This window comes from Trachypithecus francoisi, unplaced genomic scaffold (genome assembly GCF_009764315.1).
Source record: "Trachypithecus francoisi isolate TF-2019V2 unplaced genomic scaffold, Tfra_2.0 Lachesis_group17, whole genome shotgun sequence".
Lineage (NCBI taxonomy): Eukaryota > Metazoa > Chordata > Mammalia > Primates > Cercopithecidae > Trachypithecus > Trachypithecus francoisi.
In genome coordinates this window covers 44919978-44946985 of record NW_022681462.1, presented here as the reverse complement: position 1 = coordinate 44946985, position 27008 = coordinate 44919978, and the positions used below count along the sequence as shown (strand labels likewise).

At 40.5% G+C, this 27008-nt stretch overlaps 1 protein-coding gene and 1 long non-coding RNA gene across 6 annotated transcripts in view; one reads left to right on the top strand and one right to left on the bottom strand.

Annotated features, from left to right (window-relative positions):
• GCC2 (GRIP and coiled-coil domain containing 2) overlaps window positions 1–13296 on the top strand; it is a 64012-nt gene extending 50716 nt beyond the window's left edge. For all 5 annotated transcript variants that reach the window (XR_004428269.1, XM_033175538.1, XM_033175537.1 and 2 more), the window contains 3 exons: window positions 83–222; window positions 2816–3017; window positions 11423–13296. Coding sequence is in view for 4 of the 5 variants with exons in the window: in XM_033175538.1 (XP_033031429.1) it covers window positions 83–222; window positions 2816–3017; window positions 11423–11493 (413 nt within the window). In the remaining variant the exon portion in view is untranslated. The remainder of the gene's footprint in view (window positions 1–82; window positions 223–2815; window positions 3018–11422) is intronic.
• LOC117062245 overlaps window positions 11408–27008 on the bottom strand; it is a 39616-nt gene continuing 24015 nt past the window's right edge. Inside the window, exons 2-3 of the long non-coding RNA XR_004428271.1 lie at window positions 16118–16197; window positions 11408–11484 (exon numbers count right to left, since the gene is read on the bottom strand). This is a non-coding gene — a long non-coding RNA (uncharacterized LOC117062245). The remainder of the gene's footprint in view (window positions 11485–16117; window positions 16198–27008) is intronic.

The window sequence follows — 27008 nt, the reverse complement described above, 5'->3', positions numbered from 1 at the left end:
TTATATTTAGATGTTTTCTTATTTAGAATCTTGATCTGTATCTGTGATTTTGAAAATTAATTCTTGGAACAACATCTTGCAGAGCCTCCATTATGGCATGCTGAATTTACCAAAGAAGAACTGGTTCAGAAGCTCAGTTCCACCACAAAAAGTGCAGATCACTTAAACGGCCTGCTTCGGGAAACAGAAGCAACCAATGCAATCCTTATGGAGCAAATTAAGGTGAGATCAGCGAACCTGGCTACCATGAAAACCGCCAGTTAGGTTTTCTTGGTCCTCCATACACATGCACCCAAGTTTAAAAATTCACATTGCAGATGCATCCATAACGTCTTGATCTTTATATTAGATTCCTGACGGTGAGAAATACTGCTTTATTTTTGCTTTTTTTTTTTTTTTTTGAGACAGAGTCTCGCTCTGTCGCCCAGGCTGGAGTGCCGTGTTGCAATCTTGGCTCATTGCAAGCTCCACCTCCCGGGTTCACACCATTCTCCTGCCTCAGCCTCCCGAGTAGCTGGGACTACAGGTGCCCGCCACCACGCCTGGCTAATTTTTTTGTATTTTTAGTAGAGACAGGGTTGCACCGTGTTAGCCAGATGGTCTCGATCTCCTGACCTTGTGATCCGCCTGCCTCAGCCTCCCAAAGTGCTGGTATTACAGGCGTGAGCCACCGTGCCCAGCCAAAATGTTGCTTTTATACGTATACTATTACATAAAGATTATTTCTTAATTTCTACTTTTTCTAAGAAACCATAATAGATTTAGAAGCTAGAGAGATGTTCACAAGTCATTGTTGCACATATGCTTAAATAAAACTTAAATGGGTGTGAGTCTTTGAATTCTAAAGATAAACAGTAAATTTAAATCATTCACGTGATATTTATGGTACTGAACTACTAAACAGTTTTCAGTTGGAGATGGCAAAGTGGCATGGGAAGTTTTTCCTGTTTCAAGTAGACACCAGAAACATGTAGGAGTGTTGCAGAGCAGTTGAGAATTACTCAAATGAGATATTTCCACCCTGGCTCACTGATAATCACCCCTCAGAATACAGTCATACTACTTATTGAGGAGTTCTTATGACCCAGGCCCTAGGCTTTACATGTATTATTTAATCTCATCACTGGTTGAGAGAAAAATTGAGGCTGGTAAATGGTGGAACAAAATTCAAACTCATAGCTGTCTGAAAAGTACATGCTTTTTTTTTCCCCTGTTCTTTGCTGCTCCTAATAGATCTGTCCTGCCACTGTGAAAGGCCACTAGCTATCCTTGTCAGATTATTCTAAAGCTGAATTCAGTTATTTTCAGTAAATTGAATATATCATGACATTCCACCACTAAATACTTCAGTATGCATCTCTGTAAAATAACATTTTCACACTAATAAAAACATCATAGCTAACAAATCACTAACTAGCCCAGTAAACCTAAGTTACTTACTTATTTAAATGTTTTATTTTCTTTTTTTTTTCTTTTTTGAGACAGAGTCTTGCTCTGTCGCCAGGTTGGAGTGCACTGGTGTGATCTCGGCTCACTGCAATCTCCGCCTCCCAGTTAAAGCGATTCCCCTGCCTCAGCCTCCCGAGTAGCTGGGACTACAGGCACGCACCACCACGCCCGGCTAATTTTTTGTATTTTAGTAGAGACAAGGTTTCACCATGTTGGCCAGGATGGTCTTGATCTCCTGACCTCATGATCTGCCCGCCTCAGCCTCCCAAAGTGTTGGGATTACAGGCATGAGCCAGCCCGCCTGGCCAAATGTTATATTTTCATAAATTTATACTCTCTTGATGATTTCTTAGTCTTCTTTATTGTCACTTTTTTAAATGGTCCTAGGTTTTAGGACAAAGTTGGCTAACTTTCTTGTCTAACCTAAAACGAAAATATGCTAAAAGCTACAGCTTGGTTTCAACCTGGAAATCTTCCTCAAAGACTTGAACATGCTGTTACCTTTTTTATATCATTCTTTGCCTCATTTCTTTAATAGTGTTTTACATTGTCTTATATTCTTGAGTTTTCACTGTGTCTGAACTTCTGATTAAGTGCCATTCACTGTGGACGTCTTAACTGCCTGGGACTTTAGGAACAGGGTAGGGGCAGGGGTTAGTGGAGGCTACAAATGTTCCCGTCAGCCCATTTTCAGAGCCCCATGCCATACTGGCTTAGTTTCTATAGAAAGTAGAAGGCAGAGGAAACATCTTGGTACCAACCCATGGCTCCAGTTAGTTGCTCCTCATGTAGACATTCTATCAGTTCCCCAGCTTTCAACTCCAATTTCCATGATACCCTGTGCTTCTGAGGCAAGAACCCCAGTATTTACACAGGATGCATCCTCTCCTCTCGTCAGTGATACTTGGTAAGCTGCTGGACTGACTCATTTCCACTTCGTCTGTTTCTCGTCTTGTGATAATTTCTTGATGTGTCTCATCTACTTTTTCTCCTCTTGTATTGGCTTGTTCCTTTTCAACTTCACCCCTCTTCCCTCCAACCCTAAATAGCTTTGGACAATGGAGTCATGTAGCCCAACACTTGGTGCATATGCAGCAATCCACTTTCTAGGCAAATGCAGCTTTGAAACTATCTCATAGTTAGAGTTCAGGTTTTCATGTCAAATGGATTTTATACTGTAATGTCATAAACTCCTTTGAAATGCTTCACATACAGCTGCTATAGTTAACTGAATTCCCTCCTTTATTGCCATATGGAGGGAAGGGGAACGTTTAGCTTGGAGGAGAAGAAAAATACATGAGTTCAGTCTGCCATATTTAATCAGAAGCTCCTAAAGCCCATTTTTAATTCATTTCTCTAACACCAGCTTCTCAAAAGTGAAATAAGAAGATTAGAAAGGAATCAAGAGCGAGAGAAGTCTGCAGCTAACCTGGAATACTTGAAGAATGTCTTGCTACAGTTCATTTTCTTGAAACCAGGTAGTGAAAAAGAAAGACTTCTTCCTGTTATAAATACAATGTTGCAGCTCAGCCCTGAAGAAAAGGGAAAACTTGCTGCCATTGCTCAAGGTGGGTAAAAGGAGAGTCTTAAAACTTCTAACTTATAACTTAAACTAAACAGCCTTGTGGTTAAGAATTTGTCTGTATGTGTAACTTTTACATTTTGCTCATTTGGATTGGGTCTATCATATGAGTAGGCCGTGACTAGATTTGAAAAGCTGACTTTTTTTAACATCTTTAGGCAACTGTAGTACATTTATGTAATTTTAACGTTCAGCAAAATACAGTACAGTGCTTAGCTTGATCTTCCAGCTCTTTGAAAATTGAACTTGTATCCTGGTATTGAGTTCTGGTGTTCAGTTGAATGTGGTTTTGTTTTAAATTCTACTTTTTAAAAAACATTTGTTAGCTTGTTCCTTTTCTACTTCACCCCTCTTCCCTCCTGCAACCCCAAATAGCTTAAGACAATGGAGTCATATAGCCCAACACTTGGTTATATACAGAAATCCACTTTCTAGGCAAATGCAGTTTTAAAACTGTGCCATAGGCCAGGCACCGGTGGCTCACGCCTGTATTCCCACCACATTGAGAGGCTGAGGCGGGCAGATCACAAGGTCAGGAGATCGAGACCATCCTGGCCAACATGGTGAAACCTCGTCTCTACTAAAAATACAAAAATGAGCTGGGCGTGGTGGCTTGCATCTGTAGTCCCAGCTACTTGGGAGGCTGAGGTAGGAGAATCGCTTGAACCCTGGAGACGGAGGATGCGGTGATCTGTCGTGCCACGGTACTCCAGCCTGACAACAGGGCAAGCTTCCGTCTCAAAAAACTATGATGTAGTTGGAGTTGGTTTCCATGTCAGATGGATTTAATACTCTGATGTCATTAACTCCTTTGAAATGCTTCACATACAGCTGCTGTCGTTAATTCAAACTGCATCTTAAGAATTATGGTTTCATTTTCGTTTTTAGTTTTACATTTTATTGTTGACATTTTCAAGCATACAAGGAGAACACTCTCTTGTAGCTGTCACCCACCTCTAACAGTTTTCAAGTCATGGACAATCTTGGCACAAACAGGGGAGGGTTAGAGACTTTAAAACAAATCCTACACATCATTTCTTTGCCCAGTGAATAATTCAGTGTTGATTGGATTTCTCTGTCACCTATACCTAGTTTATGTTTGTTTTGCCTAGGTTATTGTGAATGTCTTTTTATAGTATCCTAAATAGGGCTTATATATTGCTTTTGGTTGATGTTCCTTAAGCTTTATTTTGTTGTGTTTTTTGTTTGTTTGTTTGAGACATAGTGTTGCTCTGTTACCCAGACTAGAGGGCAGTGGTCCAATCTCGGCTCACTGCAACCTCTGCCTCCTGGATTCAAGCGATTCTCCTGCCTCAGCCTCCCGAGTAGCTGGGACTACAGGCGCGCGCCACCACACCCAGCTAATTTTTGTATTTTTAGTAGAGACGAGGTTTCACCATGTTGACCCGGATGGTCTCAATCTCTTGACCTTGTGATCTGCCCACCTCAGCCTCCCAAAGTGCTATGATTACAGGCGTGAGCCACCACGCCCAGCCATTTTGTTGTTTTTTTAAATCTATAACAATTATATATATAAATATATTTTTTAATGTGCCACTTATTGAAGAAACTGGTCATTTACGCTATAGCAGTCCTATATTCTGGTTTTAATCATTACAGGGTAGCACTGAACTTGTTCCAATTGCCTATAAATAGGAAGATCCAGGTGCAATTGGGTGGGATGGTAGACAAAAATACATCATAGATAGTATTGTGTGCTTTCTAAGACATCAGGAGGCCCAGAATGTCCAGACGTCTTACTTTTGACTGACTGACCTTATCTAGTTGGTGCTCTTTAACATGTTCCCTTATCCCCTGTAAATCCTAATAACCAAACTGATAGAGTCATCCTTAAAATTGAGCAGGCATCTGAATCATCTGGTATATTTACTAAAATTCCAGTTGCTGGTCCCCAGTTTCTGACCCAAGATTCTGCATTTTTAACAATTTGTTGCTGATACTTCTGGTCTGGGGCCCATACCTTGGGAACCCCAGTCTAGGGGCCTGATAAGATGCAGGCTTAATTTTTTTTTTTTTACAGACGTACTTCATAAGTAGTATTGATAGTTTCTTTGAATCTGGTTTTTTATAGTCTTTCTAATGATGAAGGAGGAATGTTCTCAATACTGACAGTAATCTCAGTTCTTAGATTTCTATAGCCACAATAGTATTTTTGTCATAAGAGCCCAAATAAGAATACATCATGTATATTTTTAGTAAACAGTTATTCCAATTACAAATTTGCAAATTACAAATTCACTATCTTTAATTTATTCTAACAAAAGTAAACCTAATTTTATAGTTATGAAAAGAAATCTACTTCTAGTCACATAAGAGTAAAACTGCCCCTATGAAAACAAGACAGAGAAATCTCAAAATTATAGCTAATTTTATAATTATAAAATTAACCAGGACTTTAAGAACGTTTGCATTTTGAAATAAAGTTTTCAATAGTTTTCAGTAGAACAGTGATATCTCAAAATACTTAGCATGTCTAACAGCCCTCTTTTAAAAGCTCAGCATGTTTAATGTGGATGTTGCTAACATCCAGGTGGCTCCTGTAAGTTAAGGGTCCGTTGATTAGAAGTTCTAAAAGAGACTAACCTAAGGGACACCAATAACATATTTTTAAAGACTATCATAGAGGAGATATACATTAGAAACCCAGAACTCTAAGATGTGCATTTGCTAAGTCCTGTAAACATACAGGAAAACACTTACATTTAAATTAGTTTGCCCTTTAAAGATTATTTACTACTTGTCTCTTACCAATGTGAGTACATAAAAGACACTTTATAACAATTAAAAGCAATGATGGTTTAGCAACAGATTTAGATAATGTAAGGGCGGGTGTGGTGGCTCACACCTGTAATCCCAAAACTTTGGGAGGCTGAGGAGGGCGGATCACCTGAGGTCAGGAGTTCAAGACCAGCCTGGCCAACATGGTGAAACCCCGTCTCTACTAATAATACAAAAATTAGCCAGGCGTGGTGGCACATGCCTGTAATCCCAGCTACTTGGGAGGCTGAGGTAGGAGAATCACTTGAACCCAGGAGGTGGAGGTTGCAGTAAGCCAAGATGGTGCCATTGCACTCCAGCCTGGGTAACAAGAGCAAAACTCTGTCTAAAAGTCTAAAAAAAAAAAAAAAAAAAAAAAAGAGAGAATGTAAACTAGAAGATAGTTCAGAAGAAATTACACAGAATTCAGCATGGGAGAAACAAAAAAGAAAAAGTGGGAAAAGACATAGAGGATAAATAAAGACATCAAACATGTTTTTACTAATTGAAGTTCTAAAAGGAGAGAAAAGAATAGAGCACAGATTATTTATGAAGAGAATGGCTAGAAATCTTTTAGAAATGGAGAAGGATATCTATCCACAGATTCAAAAACCCAAGAAAATCTCAACCAGTATTAAAAAAAAGAAGAAGAAATCTACTTCTAGTCACATAAGAGTAAAACTGCTCCTAAAAAACAAGACAGAGAGAAATCTCAAAAGCAGCCAGAGAAAGAAGATACATTGCCTCACAATAGACTTCTCAACACCATTGGTGTAATACTATCTCATGTACTAAAAGAAATAACTGCCAACCTTTTATATTTTCCAAGATCTCTTCTGGAAAACAAAAACTTTTCAGAATTCACCTTCAGCGAAAATTCTTAATGATGTACTCCAAGCAAAAAGAAAATTTCCTAAGTAAAAGGTCCAAGATGCAAGAAAGAAAGACATGCAAAGGAAACTTAACCACCATATTACAGGTGTGGACTGTCAGCCTGACTGGTCACACTAGGGGCATTTTGTTACCAATGCCTTGAAAATAAGAAAGGTCTGAGAGCTACTCTTCCTGGCACTGAAGGAAACAGGGCCCATCAGAGCAAACAAGTACCTCTTGCCTCCTTCATCTCCTTGGAAGCAAATGTTTATAATCTCTGGTTTTGTGTAAAGTTTATAACAGTATTTTTCATTCAGGTTGCTACCTATTAGTGGAAGGTGAAATTAATTTGGTGGATCACATTCAGAATATTTTTTTTTAATCAAAAGAATACAAGCTGGGCTCAGTGACTCATACCTGTAATCCCAACAGTTTGGGAATACTAGGCAGGAGGATTGCTTGAGGACAGGAGTTCAAAATCGGCCTGGGCAACATGGCAAGAACCTATGGCTACAAAAATTTTAGAATATGTCAGACATGGTGGCATGTGCCTGTAGTCCTAGCTACTCAGGAGGCTAAGGCAGCAGGATTGTTTATTATAAGGAATTTGAGGCTGTAGTCAAACTTCTGGTTGAAATCCTGGTCATGCCACTGCATTTCAGCCTGGGCGACAGAGTAAAATCCCATTTTTTAAAAAAAATTAAAATAGTATGTCAAACATTAGAATATGTTAGTAAGGGTAAGCAATTATTTCTTGAAACTCTACATATATGCTTGAGTATTGGTAAATACCTGACTCTATCATCAGCTCTAGATATAAAATGTTTATGATGTTGGCTGTAAGTTTATGGGGAATAGTTTTCCTTTCTGTGGGTTTGGGTGTATTTGGGAAACATTAGCTTAGAGGGTAAAGTAGATTACCCAACTCTGAAAAGGATCATCAAACTCCTTATAAATAAACAAACACAAACTCTTTATAAATAAACACATTAAATTTCAAGGAGATGGCATGAGCTGCTCAGAGTAGCCTGTTACAATTCTGTGTTACAAGGTAAAATGACTTAGAGTGTAGCAGTAGTCCCCAAACAATTAATGTCAAATAGATACTGCTAAGTATAGATTGCTCCTCTCCATGTATCACAAATGTTCATTCACCCTGCCCCCACACACATTAAAAAACAGCATAGTTGACAAATTGAGTGTTTCTTTTCTATTTGAGATAGACTTATGGTAAGTCAGCTTTGCCCTCCAAGTAAGTTAGCCATATAGTAATTCTGTATGCAAAATTTGAATCTCAATTTTACTACTCAAGCAAGAAGTAAGTCATTTTTCTGTATCTTTGCTCCCAGACTGGGTTATAGTTTACAGATCTGAATATTGTCACTTGTACACCATACATACACAGAGGTCTAAAACCCTCTACAAGTAAATAAAGAGGAAAAAAAGCCCAACAAACCAATAGGAAAATAGGCCAAGCCTGTTATAGGCTTTTTTTTTTTTTTTTTTTTTTTTTGAGACGGAGTGTTGCTCAGTCGCCCAGGCTGGAGTGCAGTGGTGCGATCTCAGCTCACTGCAAGGTCCACCTCCCGAGTTCACGCCATTCTCCTGCCTCAGCCTCCTGAGTAACTGGGACTACAGGCACCCGCCGCCATGCCCGGCTAATTTTTTGCATTTTTAGTAGAGATGGGGTTTCACCGTGTTAGCCAGGATGGTCTCGATCTCCTGACCTCATGATCCACCCACCTTGGCCTCCCCAAGTGCTGGGATTACAGGCGTGAGCCACTGCACCTGGCCTGTTACAGGCTTTTTGATCATCTCCAGACTGGCAGGAGGAGAATGCATACTCACTGTAAGTACCTGACTTGATTTGCAGAGGATATAGAACCTTATCAGAAAACGACCTTCCAAGGCAAGAGCAAATGCACCCTATCGCAGCACAGCTTTTCTCCAGTTCTTATTTACCTAAGGAGATGAATAGCTGCCAGGAACATTGTCTGCACAAGGGCAGGGGCCTGCCAGATCTGAGAACACAGCAAAATTTTTATTTTGTCAAAAATCTTATACTCGGCTTATACCATTCATTTCAGGTGAACATACAACAGTCTGCATTTCAGTTTAGGGAAATGTTTACAGTCATCTGGTTCTCTTTATTCTTGGGAACAAGTTTACCTCACTTGGAACACATAACCAGTGCCAAGTTGTCCATCCCTAAACATTATTTCTTCCTCTTGCTTTCTTTTTTTTTTTTTTTTTTGAGACGGAGTCTTGCTCTGTCGCCCAGGCTGGAGTGCGGTGGCCAGATCTCAGCTCACTGCAACCTCTGCCTCCCGGGTTCTCGCCATTCTCCCGCCTCAGCCTCCTGAGTAGCTGGGACCACAGGCATCCGCCACCTCACCCGGCTAATTTTTTGTATTTTTAGTAGAGACGGGCTTTCACTGTGTTAGCCAGGATGGTCTCGATCTGCTGACCTCGTGATCTGCCCGTCTCGGCCTCCCAAAGTGCTGGGATTACAGGCTTGAGCCACCGCGCCCGGCCCTTCCTCTTACTTTCTAGAAGTTCTAAAGATTGTGGAAGCCAGACTTCTCAGAATTCTTTGCCCTCATTCACTCCTCCAGAAATTCATGCCTTTGTATAATCTCTTCCCCTTGAGAGCCAGTAGGTTAACCTAATGAATTATTTTTAACCGGTAGAATACAGCAAAAGCGATAGCTTACAAGAGATTGTGGCTTCTATCTTGCTAGCAGACTCTCTCTGCCTTTGTTGCTTGAACACTTTGATGAAACAAGCTACCATCCCAGACAGGCCCATAGGCAAGGAACAGGCCATCAGCTTAGCAGCCTTGAGGAACTAAATTCTTCCAACTAGCACATAAGTTTGGAAGTAGATTCTTCTCCAGTCCAGCCTTCAGATGAGACCCCAGCCATGCCAACATCTTGATTGCAGCTCTGTGAGAGACCTTGAAAACAGAACCGTTTCTGATCTCCTGACCCACAGAAACTGTGAAATGTGTTAAGGTACTAAGTTTGTAGTAATTTGTTATGCAGCAGATTGTAAATAATATGCAGATAAAACCAGACAGAACAGAAAAATAAATGAAAATGGCTTTAACTCTAGAAAGAGTTTCCCCATGTAAAATTTTGAAAATGCTTCTCTGCCTGAGATCAAACTGGTACATGTATATGTATGAAAACACAGAAAGGTGTCTGGAAGGGTAATACCAAATTAAATATCTTGATCCAAGAGGAATGAAAACCAGTATTCACACAGAAACGTATGCACAGACCTTGTGAATACATTAAAAACCAGTGAACTGTGCACTTTGAAAAGGTGAAATGTGTGGTATATGAATTATATCTCCAAAACATTTCATGAAAAACCTGTACACAATTATTCATAGAAACTGTCTTTACAATTGCTAAAAACTAGGGAGATCTCAGTTATCCTTCAACTAGCAAATGAATAAACAAACTGGTACAGCCATGCAATTTAATACTGCTCAGCAATAAAAAAAGAATGTACTGCCAGTACATGGATAATTCTCAAATGCATTATGCCAGTTGACAGAGGTCAGACTCAAAAGACTATGTACAGTGTGATTCTACTTATATGACATTAGGAAAAAAGCAGAACTGTAAGGACAGAAAACAGGTTAGTGGTTGCTAAGGAGTGGGAGAAGAAGCCAGGGAGAACTTTGAGGAGGTGAAAATGTGCCAGGCCTTGGTCAGTGGTGGTACATTACTGTGCATTTGTCAAGACTCAGTTCTATATGCTGAAAAGGGCAAGTTTTACTATAAGTATGTTGTACCTCAATAAACATTCTTTTTTAAATGATTAAAACTTTGGTTTTTGTTTGTTTTGGTTAAGTTGTAAGGTTTACCATAAATCTATTGATTTTAGATTCTAAGTTGCATATAAGCTTCTGTTTTAAAAGAATTTTTTTTTTCATTCTCTTATTGTCAACAATATTTAGTTGTGCTAGAAATCCTATTTTGGAATTAAAAGGGAAAGACAATAAATAATGTTCAAGAACAGACATTGATTCATAACATCAAAGTATGTTATAAAATGGTATTTCAGAATAGAGGAAGAATTTCTTATGTGCTGGTAGGATTGTTTGTAGAGAATCGTTTCTGCATAATTTTCATAGCTGGATTTCTTTAATAAAGCCATTCAGAGGTTAAGTTCTAGATTGCTTCATGTTGCTTATCAATGTTTTAAAGCTAAAATAAAAGTAGCTGTTAAGTTGGCTCAACCAGAAATTCAGTATATCCTTTAAAAAGAGAAATTTAGTAAGTAATATGTCTAAAGGATGACATATGAATGGGTGCAGTGGCTCATGGCTGTAATCCCAACACTTTGTGAGGCTGAAGTGGGAGGATCACTTGAGCCCAGGAGTTTGAGACCAGCCTGGAAAACAGTGAGACCCGCATCTCTACAAAAAAAAAAACAAAAACTTACCCAGGCATGGTGGCACACATCTTATGGTCCCAGTTACTTGGGTGGCTGAGGTGGGGGAATCACTTGAGCCTGGGAGATCAAGGCTACATTGAAGTCTCATCATGCCACTGCACTCCAGCCTGGGCAACAGAGCAAGACCTTGTTTCAACAAAAAGAACCCCCCGGCCCCTAAAAAAGGCATGTAATCAGTAAAAAAGACATTATTTGCTTATATTGTAGAGTGGTTCTAAAATACAGATTTTACATTGAGAAATTTTAATACTCTCTTTTTACTTTCCAAAGGTGAGGAAGAAAATGCTTCCCGTTCTTCTGGATGGGCATCCTATCTTCATAGTTGGTCTGGACTTCGATAGATTGATGGAAGGAATATTTTTATTAACCAAATAGAATCTATTTACAAAAATGGTTCATGTATATTACCATCATTCTTTTGTCCAAAAGTGTGTATATATGTTTGCAGCTACATATATTTGTACATCTATATGACAGATGTATTTTAAAAGTTTCAACTTGAAGTAGAAGTACAACAGCTTGAAGTGTTGATACCAGGCGACAGCCCTCTAACTCGTGATCTCCCGTGCATGCTGCCAGAATAAAACCACCAGGAATGAATTCACTCCCCACTTCTCTGGAACCTCAGGACCCATTTCTCGGCAGTACTGTGAATTTTGAAGTTAAACTAAATTTTGGTACCATACCAACTGGAATTTAGGCTTTAAAAAGAATGTTTCAAGGCCATGTGTGGTGATTCAGGCCTGTAATCCCAGCACTTTGGGAGGCTGAGGCTGGAGAATCACTTGAGGCTAGTGAGCTGTGATCGTACCCCTGCACTCCAGCTCGGGGAACAGAGCGAGACCTTGTCTCTAAAAATAATAATAGTAATAAAATAAAAATAATGTTTTATGACTATTTATTGCAAGGTCAGATTTGTAGATTGTTATTAGTTATAAATTGTTGAGAAATTTTTGTGATTAGAATATGAAGGAAAAAGCTTTATTGGTAAAAGTGACATGTTTATTAAGGGGCTATGAAGTAAATATGCTGCAGTTAATTATGCTAAGTTGAAATATAATTTAGTTACTTTAAAATACACTGTTCTTTTTTTCTTTAAAGTATATTCTCTCAAAACTCATGATGTTGTCAGAGCCCTGGAGCTGGCTAGTGTAACACTGACTATGAATAGGCGGGCCCACCCCCTGAGTTGAGGTGATTTCATGCTGTCTCTCCAGGCTCTTGGTATGGTATCACTACATGCAAGCCATGAATCTGTTTTGAGAATCCTCTCTATTTTCCCAAATAAAAACCTATCACAACAGTGACTATATCACTCAGCATTGTATCTAAGTATAAAACTGGTGCTTTCAGTGTTGTGGCAGATGGTGTTCCGTAAGCTTTCCATCAGCTTTCCATCAGAAGGGATTTTAGAAAGACACCTTAGAGGTCTATGCTGCATCTTCACAGTTCCTCTGAATAAACTTAGGTGGTAGTGTTACTTGCCTTTGACGCCTCTGCATATGTTTTAATGACTAGATCAAAATTGTGGTGTTCTTAAATCAAAAATTTGATAATTCTATTTTTAATATTTATGTGTTAATCACCACACAGGATGCTCTCAGAAGTTCTCTTAAGCCTTCAGTTTCTAGTCTTAATTTTCATTCTGAGCTGGAGAACTGACTTTGCACTTTGGTTATGCAGAACATTGGTTTCCAATTTAGTTTAACTGAAATTTGCTGCTGATATGTTGAGTTTGTTCTTTAAATAATATCTCATATATCTGTCTTTCCTCCTGTCTTAGAAGAACAGACCTAACTAGTGAATGTATTAATGAAAATGCATCTATTTCAGAGCTGACATGAAGAGTTTAGTTTTTTTACTTTATAAACTGTGAATTTGAGTATGCCACCTGCCTACAATGTAACTAATCATATTTAAATATATTTTACTTTCTCTTTGACTTTAGACCTTTTGAAGTCTGTATAAACTTGTTTTAAAATATAGTCTCTACTTATGAATGTCATAACAAAAATACCTTTTTGCATGATAAAAAATTATTACTTTGATTACAAAAGGCCTATTCTTTCATGGTTTCTGCAATGAGAGGAAGTGTAATGATTATTTTAATATTTCTATTAAATATGTTTAACTGTATATTTTTATGGCTGCTCTTTTATGTTAGATGCTGTCTCTTTGGGGTTGTTCATTGGTTTATGAAATGGAACCGCAAACTCCTTTACTACTGGCCGTACATGGTTGGGACCTATTAGGTGGTTGAGAGAATGTCAGCCAACTCTTTGATACCTGCCAGGTAGACCGTGGTACCTGCCATGTCTGACACCCTGCATCCAGCTAAAACTAGAAACAGCACTAGGCCTCCCTGTGGACAAGACATTGATTTGACCAGAAGCAGATGTCTGGCTAAGGCTGCCAACGTAAGGTTGGCCTTAGATGAAGGGCTTTGTTTAGTTAGGGGTAGAGGTCATTAATTTCTTTTTTTTTTTTTTGAGACAGAGTCTCGCTCTGTCACCCAGGCTGGAGTGCAGTGGTGCGATCTCAGCTCACTGCAGTCTCCACCTCCCGTGTTCACGCCATTCTCCTGCCTCAGCCTCCTAAGTAGCTGGGACTACAGGCGTCTACCACCACGCCCGGCTAATTTTTTGTATTTTTAGTAGACACGGGGTTTCACCATGTTAGCCAAGATGGTCTTGATCTCCTGGAGATAACTAATTTCTTTGGATGTTTGGACTGGGAGATGGGGAGAGACAGAGCAGACAGAGAACACAGATGCCACAAGGAGGAGGAACAGAGCTAACCCCGGATAGGACTGGATACAGCAGCCAGACCAAGAGAGGCATCTGATGAGAAGCAGCTCTTCAGCCCTGGGCCTAGTGCACACATTTCTCCTTGGTTTCTTAAGGGCCAAATTTCACAGGGCACAGTGGCTCACGCCTGTAATCCCAGCACCTTGGGAGGCTGAAGTGGGTGGATCATGAGGTTAAGAGATCAAGACCACCCTGGCCAACATGGTGAAACCCCGTGTCTACTAAAAATACACACACACAAAAAATCAACTGGGCTTGGTGGTGTGCGCCTGTAGTCCTAGCTACTTGGGAGGCTGAGGCAGGAGAATCACTTGAACCCAGAAGACAGAGTTCAGTGAGTCGAGATCTCACCACTGCACTCTAGCCTGGCAACAGAGTGAGACTCCGTCTAAAAAAAAAAGCCAAATTCATACAGTCCCTGAGGAGTGGGAACGGATGCACATCTCTTGTGTACAGTAAGCTATGCTTGTGCTCTGAACAGTGTAAGATTGAGAATTGTATTTCTTTAAACAAAGTTTGGCAGGATTGTAACTGAATTACAAGGCACTGAGAAGGCATACTGTACTTTGTATTCTTTTAAAGTCCATGTTAGGTGGTGGTGTAGCTGGAAGTGTATAGTATTGAGGATGTAAAGTTTCCCCTAAAAATCGTTTTATTTGGTGAATGGCATAACACATCAAAAAATTGGTTGTATCATATGATTAAATTGCAATGTAATGATTTCAGCTTGGTGGAAGACTTCTACTTTGTCTTGGTATCTGAAAATCCCCTTTGCTCCAAACTGATAACAATTTTGCAAGTGTCTTTGAGCTAATGCTTTTTCATGGGTATTAAAAAGCAGTGAGTGCCGGGCGCGGTGGCTCAAGCCTGTAATCCCAGCACTTTGGGAGGCCGAGACAGGCGGATCACGAGGTCAGGAGATCGAGACCATCCTGGCTAACATAGTGAAACCCCGTCTCTACTAAAAAATACAAAAAACTAGCCGGGCGAAGTGGCGGGCGCCTGTAGTCCCAGCTACTCGGGAGGCTGAGGCAGGAGAATGGCGTAAACCTGGGAGGCGGAGCTTGCAGTGAGCTGAGATCCGGCCACTGCACTCCAGCCTGGGCGACAGAGCGAGACTCCGTCTCAAAAAAAAAATAAAATAAAATAAATAAATAATTAATTAATTAAAAAAAAACAGTGAGTTATTTATGTATAATTTCTATGTAGAAAAAATATTTGTTGTTAAGATACGATTACACGAAAAGGCATCTAGTTGTGATCTTCAAATTATTATATACATAGAGAAAATTCCTATAAATAGGCTGGGCGCGATGGCTCACACCTGTAATCCCAGCAGTTTGGGAGGCCAAGGTGGGCAGATCACCTGAGGTCAGGCGTCCAAGACCAGCCTGGCCAATATGGTGAAACCTTGTCTCTACTAGAAATACAAAAATGACCCAGGCGTGTTGGCCCATGCCTGTAGTCATAGCTACTCAGCAGGCTGAGGTAGGAGAATTGCTTGAACTCGGGAGGGGAGGCTGCAGTGAGCCAAGATTACACCACTGCACTCCATTCTGGGCGACAAAGCAAGATCCCATCTCAAAAAAGAAAGAAAATTCCTATGAAGAAACACTATGCCTCTGAGTTTCAGTAATAGAGATGATTAACCCAGTTTCCCTGCAAGGATGTGCTCACTGTAAACAGATGTAGTGGTTACCACCCCAGATGTCTGCCTAGCATTTGAGACAACAGTCCCTGTCACCCCTGCCTGTCTCTGGGAACTTTTGCCCCACCACCATACAGAGGGGCAGTAGGCCCAGCCATAATCAACTGAAACAGAGAGTTCTGACCTGAGCCTAGGCAGTTAGGTTTTCTCAGGAATATGGATCTGGGACTAAAGAACCAAGTCAGCATCTTCCTGTGACTGGAATTGTAGCATGTAAGTACAGAAGCTTTGGAGTGCCCAGAAAGAGCAGAGAAAACCAGCCAAGAGAGTGCCAGCTTTAATTTGATGTCAACAAAATTGTGAAGTGAGTGTTCTGGGGACCTGAGAGTCAAGGGACTGGATTCTGTACAATGTCCCTGCATCATCATAGTAAACTTCCTACACATACTTTGAAAGTGAATATCAGATATTTTGGAGCACAGTATAATGTAAAGTATAAACTGAACTTACACAAGGACACCACAATTTCTGCTTCACTGACGAATAACTTGGGAAATGTTCTTGACTGCTCTGAGCCCCCATTTCTTTATCTGTAAAAGGAGATAAATTACATACTTGTGAGTTATTGGATGACATCATAAAACCCAGCACAGAGGGCTGGGTGCAGTGGCTCACGCCTATAATCCCAGCACTTTGGGAGGCCGAGGTGGGCGGATCATGAGGTCAGGAGATCGAGACCATCCTGGTTAACATGGTGAAACCCCGTCTCTACTAAAAATACAAAACAATTAGCCAGGTGTGGTGGCAGGCACCTGTAGTCCCAGCTACTTGGGAGGCTGAGGCAGGAGAATGGCATGAACCCGGGAGGCGGGGGTTGCAGTGAGCCGAGATTGTGCCACTGCACTCCAGCCTGGGTGACAGAGCCTACCTGTTCCCTGAAACACAGCAATATTGAAATTAGGCAAATTACAAACCCTACAATGCCTTCTAAGTGTTTAAGTCATAGAAAGACTCACACATCTCTCACTCAAAATCAAAAGCTAGAGATAATTAAGCTTAGTGAAGAAGGCAAGTCACAAGCTGAGACTGAGGCCAAAAGCAAAGCTTTTTTTGCTTTGTTGTTTTTCAGATTCAAGGAGTACATATGCAGGTTTGTTACAAGAGTATATTGCATAATACTGAGGTTTGGATATTACCCCCTTGTTGGATGAATCGTTTGCAAATATTTTCTCCAACTTTGCAGATTGCCTCTTCACCTTGACTGTTTCCTTTGCCATGCAGAAACTTTGTAGTTTGATATATATCATTTGTCTATTTTTGCTTTTGTTGCCTATGCTTTTGAGGTCTTAGCCATAAAATATTTGCCTAGACCAATGTCCTGATCTATTTTCGCTGTGTTTTCTTCTAGTAGTTTCATAGTTTCAGGTCTTACATTTAAGTCTTTAATCCATTTTTAGTTGATATTTGTATATGGTAAGAGACAGAGGTCTCATTTTGATTTTCTGAGTATGAGTATCCAATTTTCCCAGCATCCTTTATTGAAGAAACTTTCCCTTCCCCTAATGAATATTCGTGGTACTTTTGTTGAAAATAAGTTGGCTGTAAATATGTGGATTTATTTCTGGGCTCTCTTTTGTTACACTGGTCTATGTGTCAGTTTTTATGCCATTGCCGTGATGTTTTGATTACTATAGCTTTCTATTATATTTTGAAGTGGGTAATGTGATTCCTCCAGCTCCTTCCTTCCTTCCTTCCTTCCTTCCTTCCTTCCTTCCTTCCTCCTCCCTCCCTTCCTCCCTTCCTTTATTCATTCCTTCCTTCCTCCTCCCTTCCCTTCCCTTCCTTTCCCTTCCCTTCCTTCTCCCTTCCCCCTTCCCTTCTTTCTCCTTTCCCTTCCCTTTTTTCCCCCCTCCCTGCACCTCCCCTTCCCTTCCCTTTCCTTCCAGCACAGGGTCTCACTCTTTTGTCCAGGCTGGACTGCAGTGGCACAATTATGGCTCCCTAGGGCCTCTAACTCCTGGGCTCAAGTGAACCCTCTACCTCAACATCCCAAGTAGCTTGGCCCACAGACGTGTGACACCACACCTGGCTATTTTTTTATTTTTGTAGAGGTGGGGTCTCACTTTGTTTCCCGTGCTAGTCTCCAACTCCTGGACTCAAGCAGTCCTCTTGCCTTGGCCTTCTAAAGTACTGAGATTACAGACTTGAGACACTGAATATCATTGGAATTTTGATAGGAATTACACAGAATCTGTAGATTGCTTTTAGTAGTACGGCCATTTTTATAATATCAGTTCTTCCAATTCATAAACATGGGCTATCTTTCTTTTTTTCTGTCCTCTTCAATTTCTTTCATTAATGTGTTATAGTTTTCCTTGTAGAGATCTTTCACTTCCTTAAATTTATTCTTAGGTATCTTGTTTTTGCTGTTGTAAATGGGCTTGCTTTCTTGATTTGTTTTTCAGCTAATTTTTGTATGTTGATTTTTTGTATCCTGCAACTTCATCAGTTTATCAATTCTGAGTGTTCTGTGGAGTGTTTAGGGTTTATATGTATATACGATCATGTTATCTGCAAACAGGGACAATCTGATTTCCTTCTCACCAATTTGGATGACCTTTTTTTTCTTTCTCTTATCCTAATTTTTCTGGCTCATATTTACTTTACTGTGTCGATTAAGAGTGGTGAAAGGGGGCATCCTTGTCTTTTTCCAGTTCTTAGAGGAAAAGCTTTCAACTTTTTGCTATTCAGTATGATGTTGGCTATGGGTTTGTCATACATGGCTTCTACTGTGTTGAGATATGGTCCTTCTACACCTAATTTGTTAGGAGTTTTATCAAGGATGGATGTTGAATTTTACCAAATGCTTTTTCTGTCTCTATTAAGATGAATATGTGTTTTTTGTCCTTCACTTTGTTGACCTGATGTGTCACATTTATTAATTTGCATATATGGAACCATCCTTGCATCCCTGAGATAAATCCCACTTGATAATAGTGAATGATCTTTTTAATGTGCTGCTAGATTCAATTTGCTAGTATTATGTTGAGGGTTTTTGCAACTGTGTTCATCAGAGATATTGGTCTATAGTTTTCTACTTTTTTTTTTTTCCCTGTCTGGTTTTGATATCAGGGAAATGCTGGCCTTGTAGAATGAGCTTGGAAGAGATCCACTTCAATTTTCTGCAACAGTTTGAAAAGAGTTGGTGTTAGTTCCTTAAATGTTTGGCAGAATTCTACAGTGAAGTCATTGAGTCAAGGGCTTTTTTTAATGGGACACTTTTTATTATAAATTCAGTCTTGTTATTCATAGTCTATTCAGGTTTTCTATTTCTTCTTGATTCAATCTTGGTAGATTGTGTCTTGAAATGTATCTATTTCTGCTAGGTTTTCCAATTTGTTAGTGTGTGCTTGTTCATAATAGTCTGTAATGATCCTTTGTATTTTTGTGGTATGAGTTTTAATGTTTCCTTTTTTTATTCCTTATTTTCTTGGCTCTTTTCTCTTTTTCTCATGGTTAGCTAGTGATTTGTTGATTTTGTTTATCTTTTCAAAAAACTAACTTAATTTCATTGATGTTTTATAATACTTTTTAAAGTCTCAAATTTATTTATTTGTACTCTGATCTTTATTATTTATTTCCTTGTACTAATTTTGGTTTTGGGTTTGTTCCTCTTTTTCTAATTCCTTGATATGTATCATTTGGTTGTTTATTTGAAATTTTTATACTCTTGATATCAGTGTTAATTGCTATACATTTCTTTTAATATTGCTTTTGCTATATCTCATAGGTTTTTTTGTTCTTATCATTTGTTTTGTTTGTTTGTTTGTTTGTTTTCTGAGATTGAGTTTCACTCTTGTCACCCAGGCTGGAGTGCAGTGGTGCGATCTCAGCTCACTGCAACCTCTGCCTCCTGGGTTCAAGCAATTCTCCTGCCTCAGCCTCCCAAGTAGCTGAGATTACAGGCACCTGCCAACATGCCCGGCAATTTTTTTTTTTTTTTTTTTTGTATTTTTTTAGTAGAGATGGGGTTTTGGCATGTTGGGCAGGCTGGTCTCGAACTCCTGACCTCAGGTGATCCACCTGCTTCAGCCTCCCAGAGTGCTGGGATTACGGGTGTGAGTGACTGCGACCGGCCTATAGGTTTGTATGTTGTGTTTCTTTTGTCATTTGTTTCAAACATTTAAAAAATTTCTTTCCTAATTTCTCTATAGACCTATTAGTCATTCAGGAGCAGGTTGTTTAATTTTTGTATATTTGCTTTATTTTGAAATTTTCTCCATTACTGATTTCTAGTTTTATTCCTTTGTGATCAGAAGAGATATTTGATATGATTTCAACTCTTTTAAATTTGCTCAGCCTTGTTTTATGGCCAAATCACATGGTCCATCCTGGAAAATGTATTATGTACTTATGAATAGAATGTATATTCTGTAGCTGTTGAATGTAATCTTCTATAAATGTCTCTTAGGTCCATTTGTTCTAAAGTGCACTTTAAATTCATTGTTTCTTTGTTGAATGTCTGTCTAGGTGACCAGTTTAATGCTGAGAATAGACTGTTGAAGTCTCCAACTACTATTTTATTGAAGTCTATCTCTCCCTTTAGATCTAATAATATTTGATTTTTATATATGGGCACTCTGGTGTTGGGTACATAGATAATATTTAGAATTGTTAGATCCTCTTGCTGAATTGATCCTTTTATTACTATATACTGATTTTCTTTGTCTCCTTTTACTGCTTTTGACTTAAAGTCAGTTTTATCTGGTATAAGTATAGCTAGTTCTGCTCACTTTTGGTTTCTGTTTTTGTGGAATAACTTTTCCATCCCTTCATTTTCAGTCTATACATGTTTTTACAGGTGAAGTGAGTTCCTCATAGGCAGCATAGGGTTATTTTTTTAAAAATCCATCCAGCCAATCTACATTTTTCAAGTGGAGAATTTAATCCATTTACATTCAAGATTATTATTGATTGGTGAGGATTTATTCCTGTGATTTTGCTAATTCTTTTCTGGTCGTTTTGTGTATTCTTTGTTCTTTTCTTATTGTTTATCATTGCAGTTTGGTGGTTTTCTGTAATGCTAAATTTGATTCTTTTTCTTATTTGTGTATCTGCTCTACCAGTGAGTTTTATACTTTTGCTTATTTCCAATGATAATGCTTATTATTTTTTCACCTCTAAATATAGGACTCCCTTGAGAATTTCTTTTAAGGCTGATCTGGTGGTGATAAACTCCCTCACTGTTTTCTTGTCTGGGAAAGACCTATTTCTCCCTCATTGCTGAAGCATAGCTTTTCTGGGCATAGTATCCTTTGTTGGTAATTTTCTTTTTTCAGCACTTTGAATATACCATCCCACTCTCTCCTGGCCTGTAAGGTTTCTGTGGAGAAATACGCTGTTATTCTAATGGGGAGTCTGTTATATTTGAGTTGATGCTTTTCTTTTGCTTTTTTTAGATTTCTATGTATTTGACTTTTGACACTTTGACTATAATGTGGCTTGAGGAGGGCCTTTGGGTGTTGAATCTATTTGGGAACCTTTGAGCTTCCTGAATTTGGATGTCCATATATTTCCCCAGATGGGAAGTTTTCAGTTATTATTCTTTAAAGTAGGTTTTTTTTTTTCATATATTTTCCCTTCTTCTTCTGTAACTTCCATAATATAAAAATTTGTTCAGCTAATAGTGTCCTGTAAGTCTTACAAGCTTTCTTCACTGTTTTTCATTTTTATTTCTCTTTTCTTTCTCTCTGACTGGGTAATTTCAGGTGACCTATCTTTAAGTTCAGGGATTCTTCTGCTTGATCCAATCTGCTATTGAAGCTCTGTATTGTATATTTTGTTTTATTCATTGAATTCTTCAGCTGCAGGATTTCTATTTGGTTCTTTTTTATGATTTCTATCTCTTTATTGAATTTCTTGGATTTTTTTTTGTTGTTTGTTTTTTGAGATGGAGTCTTACTCTATCACTTATGCTGGAGTGCAGTGGCATGATCTCAGCTCACTGCAATCTCCACCTCCCTGGTTGAAGCAATTCCCCTCCCTCAGCCTCCTGAGTAGCTGAGATTACAAGTGCATGCCACCATGCCTGGCTAATTTTTTTATATTTTTAGTAGAGACGGGGTTTCACCATGTTGGCCAGACTGGTCTTGAGCTCCTGACCTCAGGCAATCTGCCCACCTCGACCTCCCAAAGTGCTGGGATTACAGGTGAGAGCCACTGTGCCCAGCCAGATTTCTTGTTTATATCATGAATTCTTTTTCTGATTTTTTAATTGTCTATCTGTATTTTCTTATATTTCATTGAGTTTTCTTAAGATCATTATTTTGAATTTCTCTTCCAGCAACTCATTGATTTTCTTTTCTTTTCTTTTTTTTTTTTTTTTTTTTTTTTTTTGAGATAGAGTCTCGCTCTGTCACCCAGGTTGGAGAGCAGTGGCACAATCTCAGCTCGCTGTAACCTCCGCTTCCTGGGTTAAAGTAATTCTCCTGACTCAGCCTCCCCAAGTAGCTGAGATTACAGGCACTTGCCATACCATGCCCAGCTAATTTGTATGTGTGTGTGTATTTTTAGTAGAGACAGGGTTTCACCATGTTGGCCAGGCTGATCTCGAACTCCTCACCTCAGGTGTTCCACCTGCCTCAGCCTCCCAAAGTGCTGGGATTACAGGCCTGAGCCACTGTGCCCAGCCCATTGATTTTCTTTTCATTGCAGTCTGCCACTAGCATTATGTTTTTAAATGGTGTCATATTTTCTTGCTTTTCATATTCTGTGTCCCTTTATTGATGTCTGTGCATCTGGTGGAACAATCACTTCTAAATTTTCTGGAGTGACTTTTTTTTTTTTTTTTTTTTGAGACGGAGTCTCGCTCTGTCGCCCAGGCTGGAGCGCAGTGGCCGGATCTCAGCTCACTGCAAGCTACACCTCCCGGGTTTATGCCATTCTCCTGCCTCAGCCTCCTGAGTAGCTGGGACTACAGGCACCCGCCGCCTCGCCCGGCTAGTTTTTTTGTATTTTTTAGTAGAGACGGGGTTTCACCATGTTAGCCAGGATGGTCTCGATCTCCTGACCTCGTGATCCGCCTGTCTCGGCCTCCCAAAGTGCTGGGATTATAGGCTTGAGCCACCGCGCCCGGCCTGGAGTGACTTTCATAGAGAAAGGCTTTTACCTGCAGTTTGATTTCAGTGTTCCAGTTGAAAAGAGTGTAGTGACTCTGTTTCTAGATAGGTGCAGTGGTGTAATCTTTATAACCCTCTTCAACTGCACTGAACTCAACATCAGCAATTACTGTGGGCACCTCAGTGGTCTAGGCTGTAGATGTTTGTGGCAGTGACAGCATAGGTTGTTCATGTTCCTGATGTCAAGGACTTTTGGTATCCTATTCTCATTTTCCTCACAATGGGGAGACTTAGCTGAGGTGATCCCTCATTGTGTCAAATCTCACTCAACCTACAATCAGCTGCAGCAGTGCTAAGTTCCAGGTGCAGGTGCTCAGAGCAGCTGTGAGGCCAAGGTCCTAGACTCTGGGTCTCACAAATCTACTGTGGCATTTGGGTCTTGGGTACAGGTTGGCTTTCTATGGCAGGGTTGGATGTGGGTTGCCCACAGAGCTAGGATCTGTAACTCTGATGGACCCCCTAGCAGCTCAGGCCCTGGGGGCTGAATTGTAATTGTGATTCTCCCCCAAGGTCAGGGCACAGCACCGACCTGACTCCATGGAGGAAGGGCTGCTCTGGAGGTTTGAGCTTGGGGAGCAGGGTATGGCTGCATTATGGGAACCGGAGCTGATATGGTTCAGTGGCAACTTCAGTCTCAGGGGATGAGGCACTATGTAGTAGTGACTCTAAAGCCTGGGGTGATGGGGCTCAGCAGTTTCCCAGACTCTGTGATACTAGGTGCAACAGCAGCAAATACTACAGAATAACAAAGCACAGCTGTCAGTCGGACTCTGAGAGAGGGCATGGAACAATATAGTGGTGACTCCACTCCCAAGGGATAGTTATGTCTCAGATGTTCAGATTCTAGGGGGATATTCTAGCTCCAGGAAATCAGGGTACTAGAGTTGTTCAGCCTGCAGGTAGATGTCTCAGTTCAGCCACTGCTTCATTTCCCTGGGATGCGGGTACTGTGTCAGCTCAGCTCTGAAATGCTTAGCTACTCAGCCTAGCCAAGGGACCATTTTCCCAGGAGACAAAGTACCTCTTCAGCTCAGGCCTGGAGGGTGTCACTCTTCTGGCTGCCAGGCACCATTTCCATAGGATGGCAGTGCAGCTTCAGCTTAGGTACTGGAAGGTAGCAACCATGCTGGGCAGTAAAGGCACCATTTCCTGGGATTCAAGCTGCTGCTTCAAGTTAGGCACCAGGAAGTAATGACTACTATGAGCAGCCAAGTACTGCTTTCCCAGGAGGCAGGGTACTGCTTCTGCTGTGGCCCAAGCGGGCAAGGAGAGAGGTAGGTGGAGTGGTTTCACCTCCATTGGCCCCATAAGGAAGGGTGTAACAGCTGTTCACAGCTCAGCTTAGGGATTTTGTACCAACAGGCTAAGATGTTTCAGCAGCAGCTTAGCCTCAGGAATGAAAGGGAGCCATGAATACTCACCCCCAAAGCAAGACACACACCAGCCACAGTTCCAGTTACAAGATGTATAACGCAGTAGACACACAGGCCACAGGCCACAGGGCACAGGGCACAGAGTCAGCTCCTTCTCTGAGGGGAGCACAGCTTTGTGGACTCCAGGCAGCTCCCTCAGCTAGGTTTAGTGCGTGTCAGAACTGCAGAGCACCCCAGTGGTGAGGTCTGTGGGTGTCTAGGGTGTTGATGAGGGTTGTTAGGATTCTCTTGCTTACCTCCTTACTGTAGGGAGAAGTTCCTCCTGGTTCCCAGTTGATCCTAGTGGTGGAGGCCCAGCCTTTCCTTCTGTTCTTCATGTGGCCGTCCCAAGTTTCTGTACTCACCAGAGTTTCCATTACTTCTCTAATGCACTCAGGTTCTTCCTCAGTTATTTTCGTTAAAATGTAGTTCTTTGGCCGGGCGCAGTGGCTCACGCCTGTAATCCCAGCACTTTGGGAGGCCGAGACGGGTGGATCATGAGGTTAGGAGATCGAGACCATCCTGGCTAACACGGTGAAACCCCATCTCTACTAAAAATACAAAAAATTAGCCAGATGTGGTGGCGGGCGCCTGTAGTCCCAGCTACTCGGGAGGCTGAGGCAGGAGAATGGCATGAACCCAGGAAGCAGAGCTTGCAGTGAGCCGAGATCGCACCACTGCACTCCAGCCTGGGAGACAGCAAGACTCCGTCTCAAAAAAAAAAAAAAAATGTAGTTGTTTACTCATTCTTGTGGCTGTCTTTATTAGGGTGATGAGGACTAAGGGTCCCTAGTTAACCATCTTCCTGATGTCACTCCAGAGTTTCTCCAAGTTTAGAAATTGTTATCATCCCCCCCAAAAAAGCTACCCATGGGCAGTCCACCCCAGTCCTAAGAAACTACTAATCTACTTTCCACCCATAGATTTGCCTATTCTGGACTGTTTATATAAATGAAATCATATATAGTCCTTTGTGATTGACTTCTTTCACTTAGCATAAGGTTTCCAAGGTTCATCCACATTGTAGCATGTATCAATACTTCATTCCTTTTCGTTGCTGAATAATATTTCATTGTAAAACATACCATATTTTATCTATTCATCAGTTGATGGACATTTGGGTGTTTCCAACATTTTGCTACTATGAACATTGCTGCTATGAAAATTTGCATACAAGGTTTTGTGTAGATATATGTTTTCATTTACTTTGAATACATATCTAAGAGTGGAATTGTTGGGTCATATGTTAACTCTATATTTAACTATTTGAGGAACCGCCAAATTATTTTCTAAAGTGACAGCTCCACTTTATAATCTCACCTATAAGGTATGAGGTTTCATTTTCTCCGTGTTCTCCCTGATACTTACATCTGCCATTTTTATTATAACCATCCTAGCAAATGTAAAGTGGTATCTTATTGTGGTTTTGATTTGCATTTCCCTAAGGACTGAAGGTGTTGCATTTTTCATGTGCTTTGTATGTCTTCTTTGGAGAAATGTCTGTTTAGATTATTTGCTCATTTTAAAAATTGGTTCAGCCAGGCACGGTGGCTCACACCTATAATCCCAGCACTTTGGGAGGCTGAGGCGGGTGGATCACCTGAGGTCAGGAGTTCAAGACCAGCCTGACCAACATGGTGAAACCCCATCTCTACTAAAAATACAAAAATTAGCTGGACGTGGTGGCGCATGCCTGTAATCTCAGCTTCTCAGGAGGCTGAGACAGGAGAATTGCTTTAACCTGGGAGGCAGAGGTTGCCGTGAGCTGAGATTGTGCCACTGCACTCCAGCCTGGGCAACAGAGCAAGACTCCGTCCCAAAAATAAATAAATAAATATATATTATATTTATTTACTTATTTTATATATATATATATTTTTTATATATAAAATAAAAATTTGTTTAGTCTTTTTATTACTTAGCTGTAAGTCTCCTTTATATGTTATAGATATAAATCACTTATCATATATGTGATTTATGAACATTTTTCCCATTTTATGGATTGCCATTTTAATTTTTTTTCTTTGAGAAAGGATCTCACTCTGTTACCCAGGCTGGAGTGCAGTGGTGTGAGCATGGCTCACTGCAGCCTTGACCTCCTGGGCTCAAGCAATCCTCGCATCTCAGCCACCCAAGTAGCTGGGAGTACAGGCATACACCACCACGCCCAGCTAATTTTTTAAAAAAATTTTTGTAGAAACGGGGTCTCACTCTGTTGTCCAGGCTGATCTCAAACTCCTGAGCTCAAGCAATCCTCTGCCTTGGCATCCCAAAGTGCTAGGATCACAGGCTTGAGCCACGGCACCCAGCCCGTTTTTACTTTCTTGATGATATCATTTTTAGTACAAAAGTTTTTAACTTTGATTAAATCAAAATTTATTTTTGGCCTGTGCTTTTGGTGTCATATCTAAGGCACCATTGCCTAATCCAATTTCACAAAGATTTATTCCCATATTCTTTTCTAAGAGTATTATAGTTTCAGCTCTTAGATTTAGGTATGTTGGCCGGGCGCGGTGGCTCAAGCCTATAATCCCGGCACTTTGGGAGGCTGAGACGGGCAGATCATGAGGTCAGGAGATCAAGACCATCCTGGCTAACATGGTGAAACCCCGTCTCTACTAAAAAGTACAAAAAACTAGCCGGGCGCGGTGGTGGGCGCCTGTAGTCCCAGCTACTCAGGAGGCTGAGGCAGGAGAATGGCGTAAACCCGGGAGGCGGATCTTGCAGTGAGCTGAGATCTGGCCACTGCACTCCAGCCTGGGCGACAGAGCAAGACTCCGTCTCAAAAGAAAAAAAAAAAAAGATTTAGGT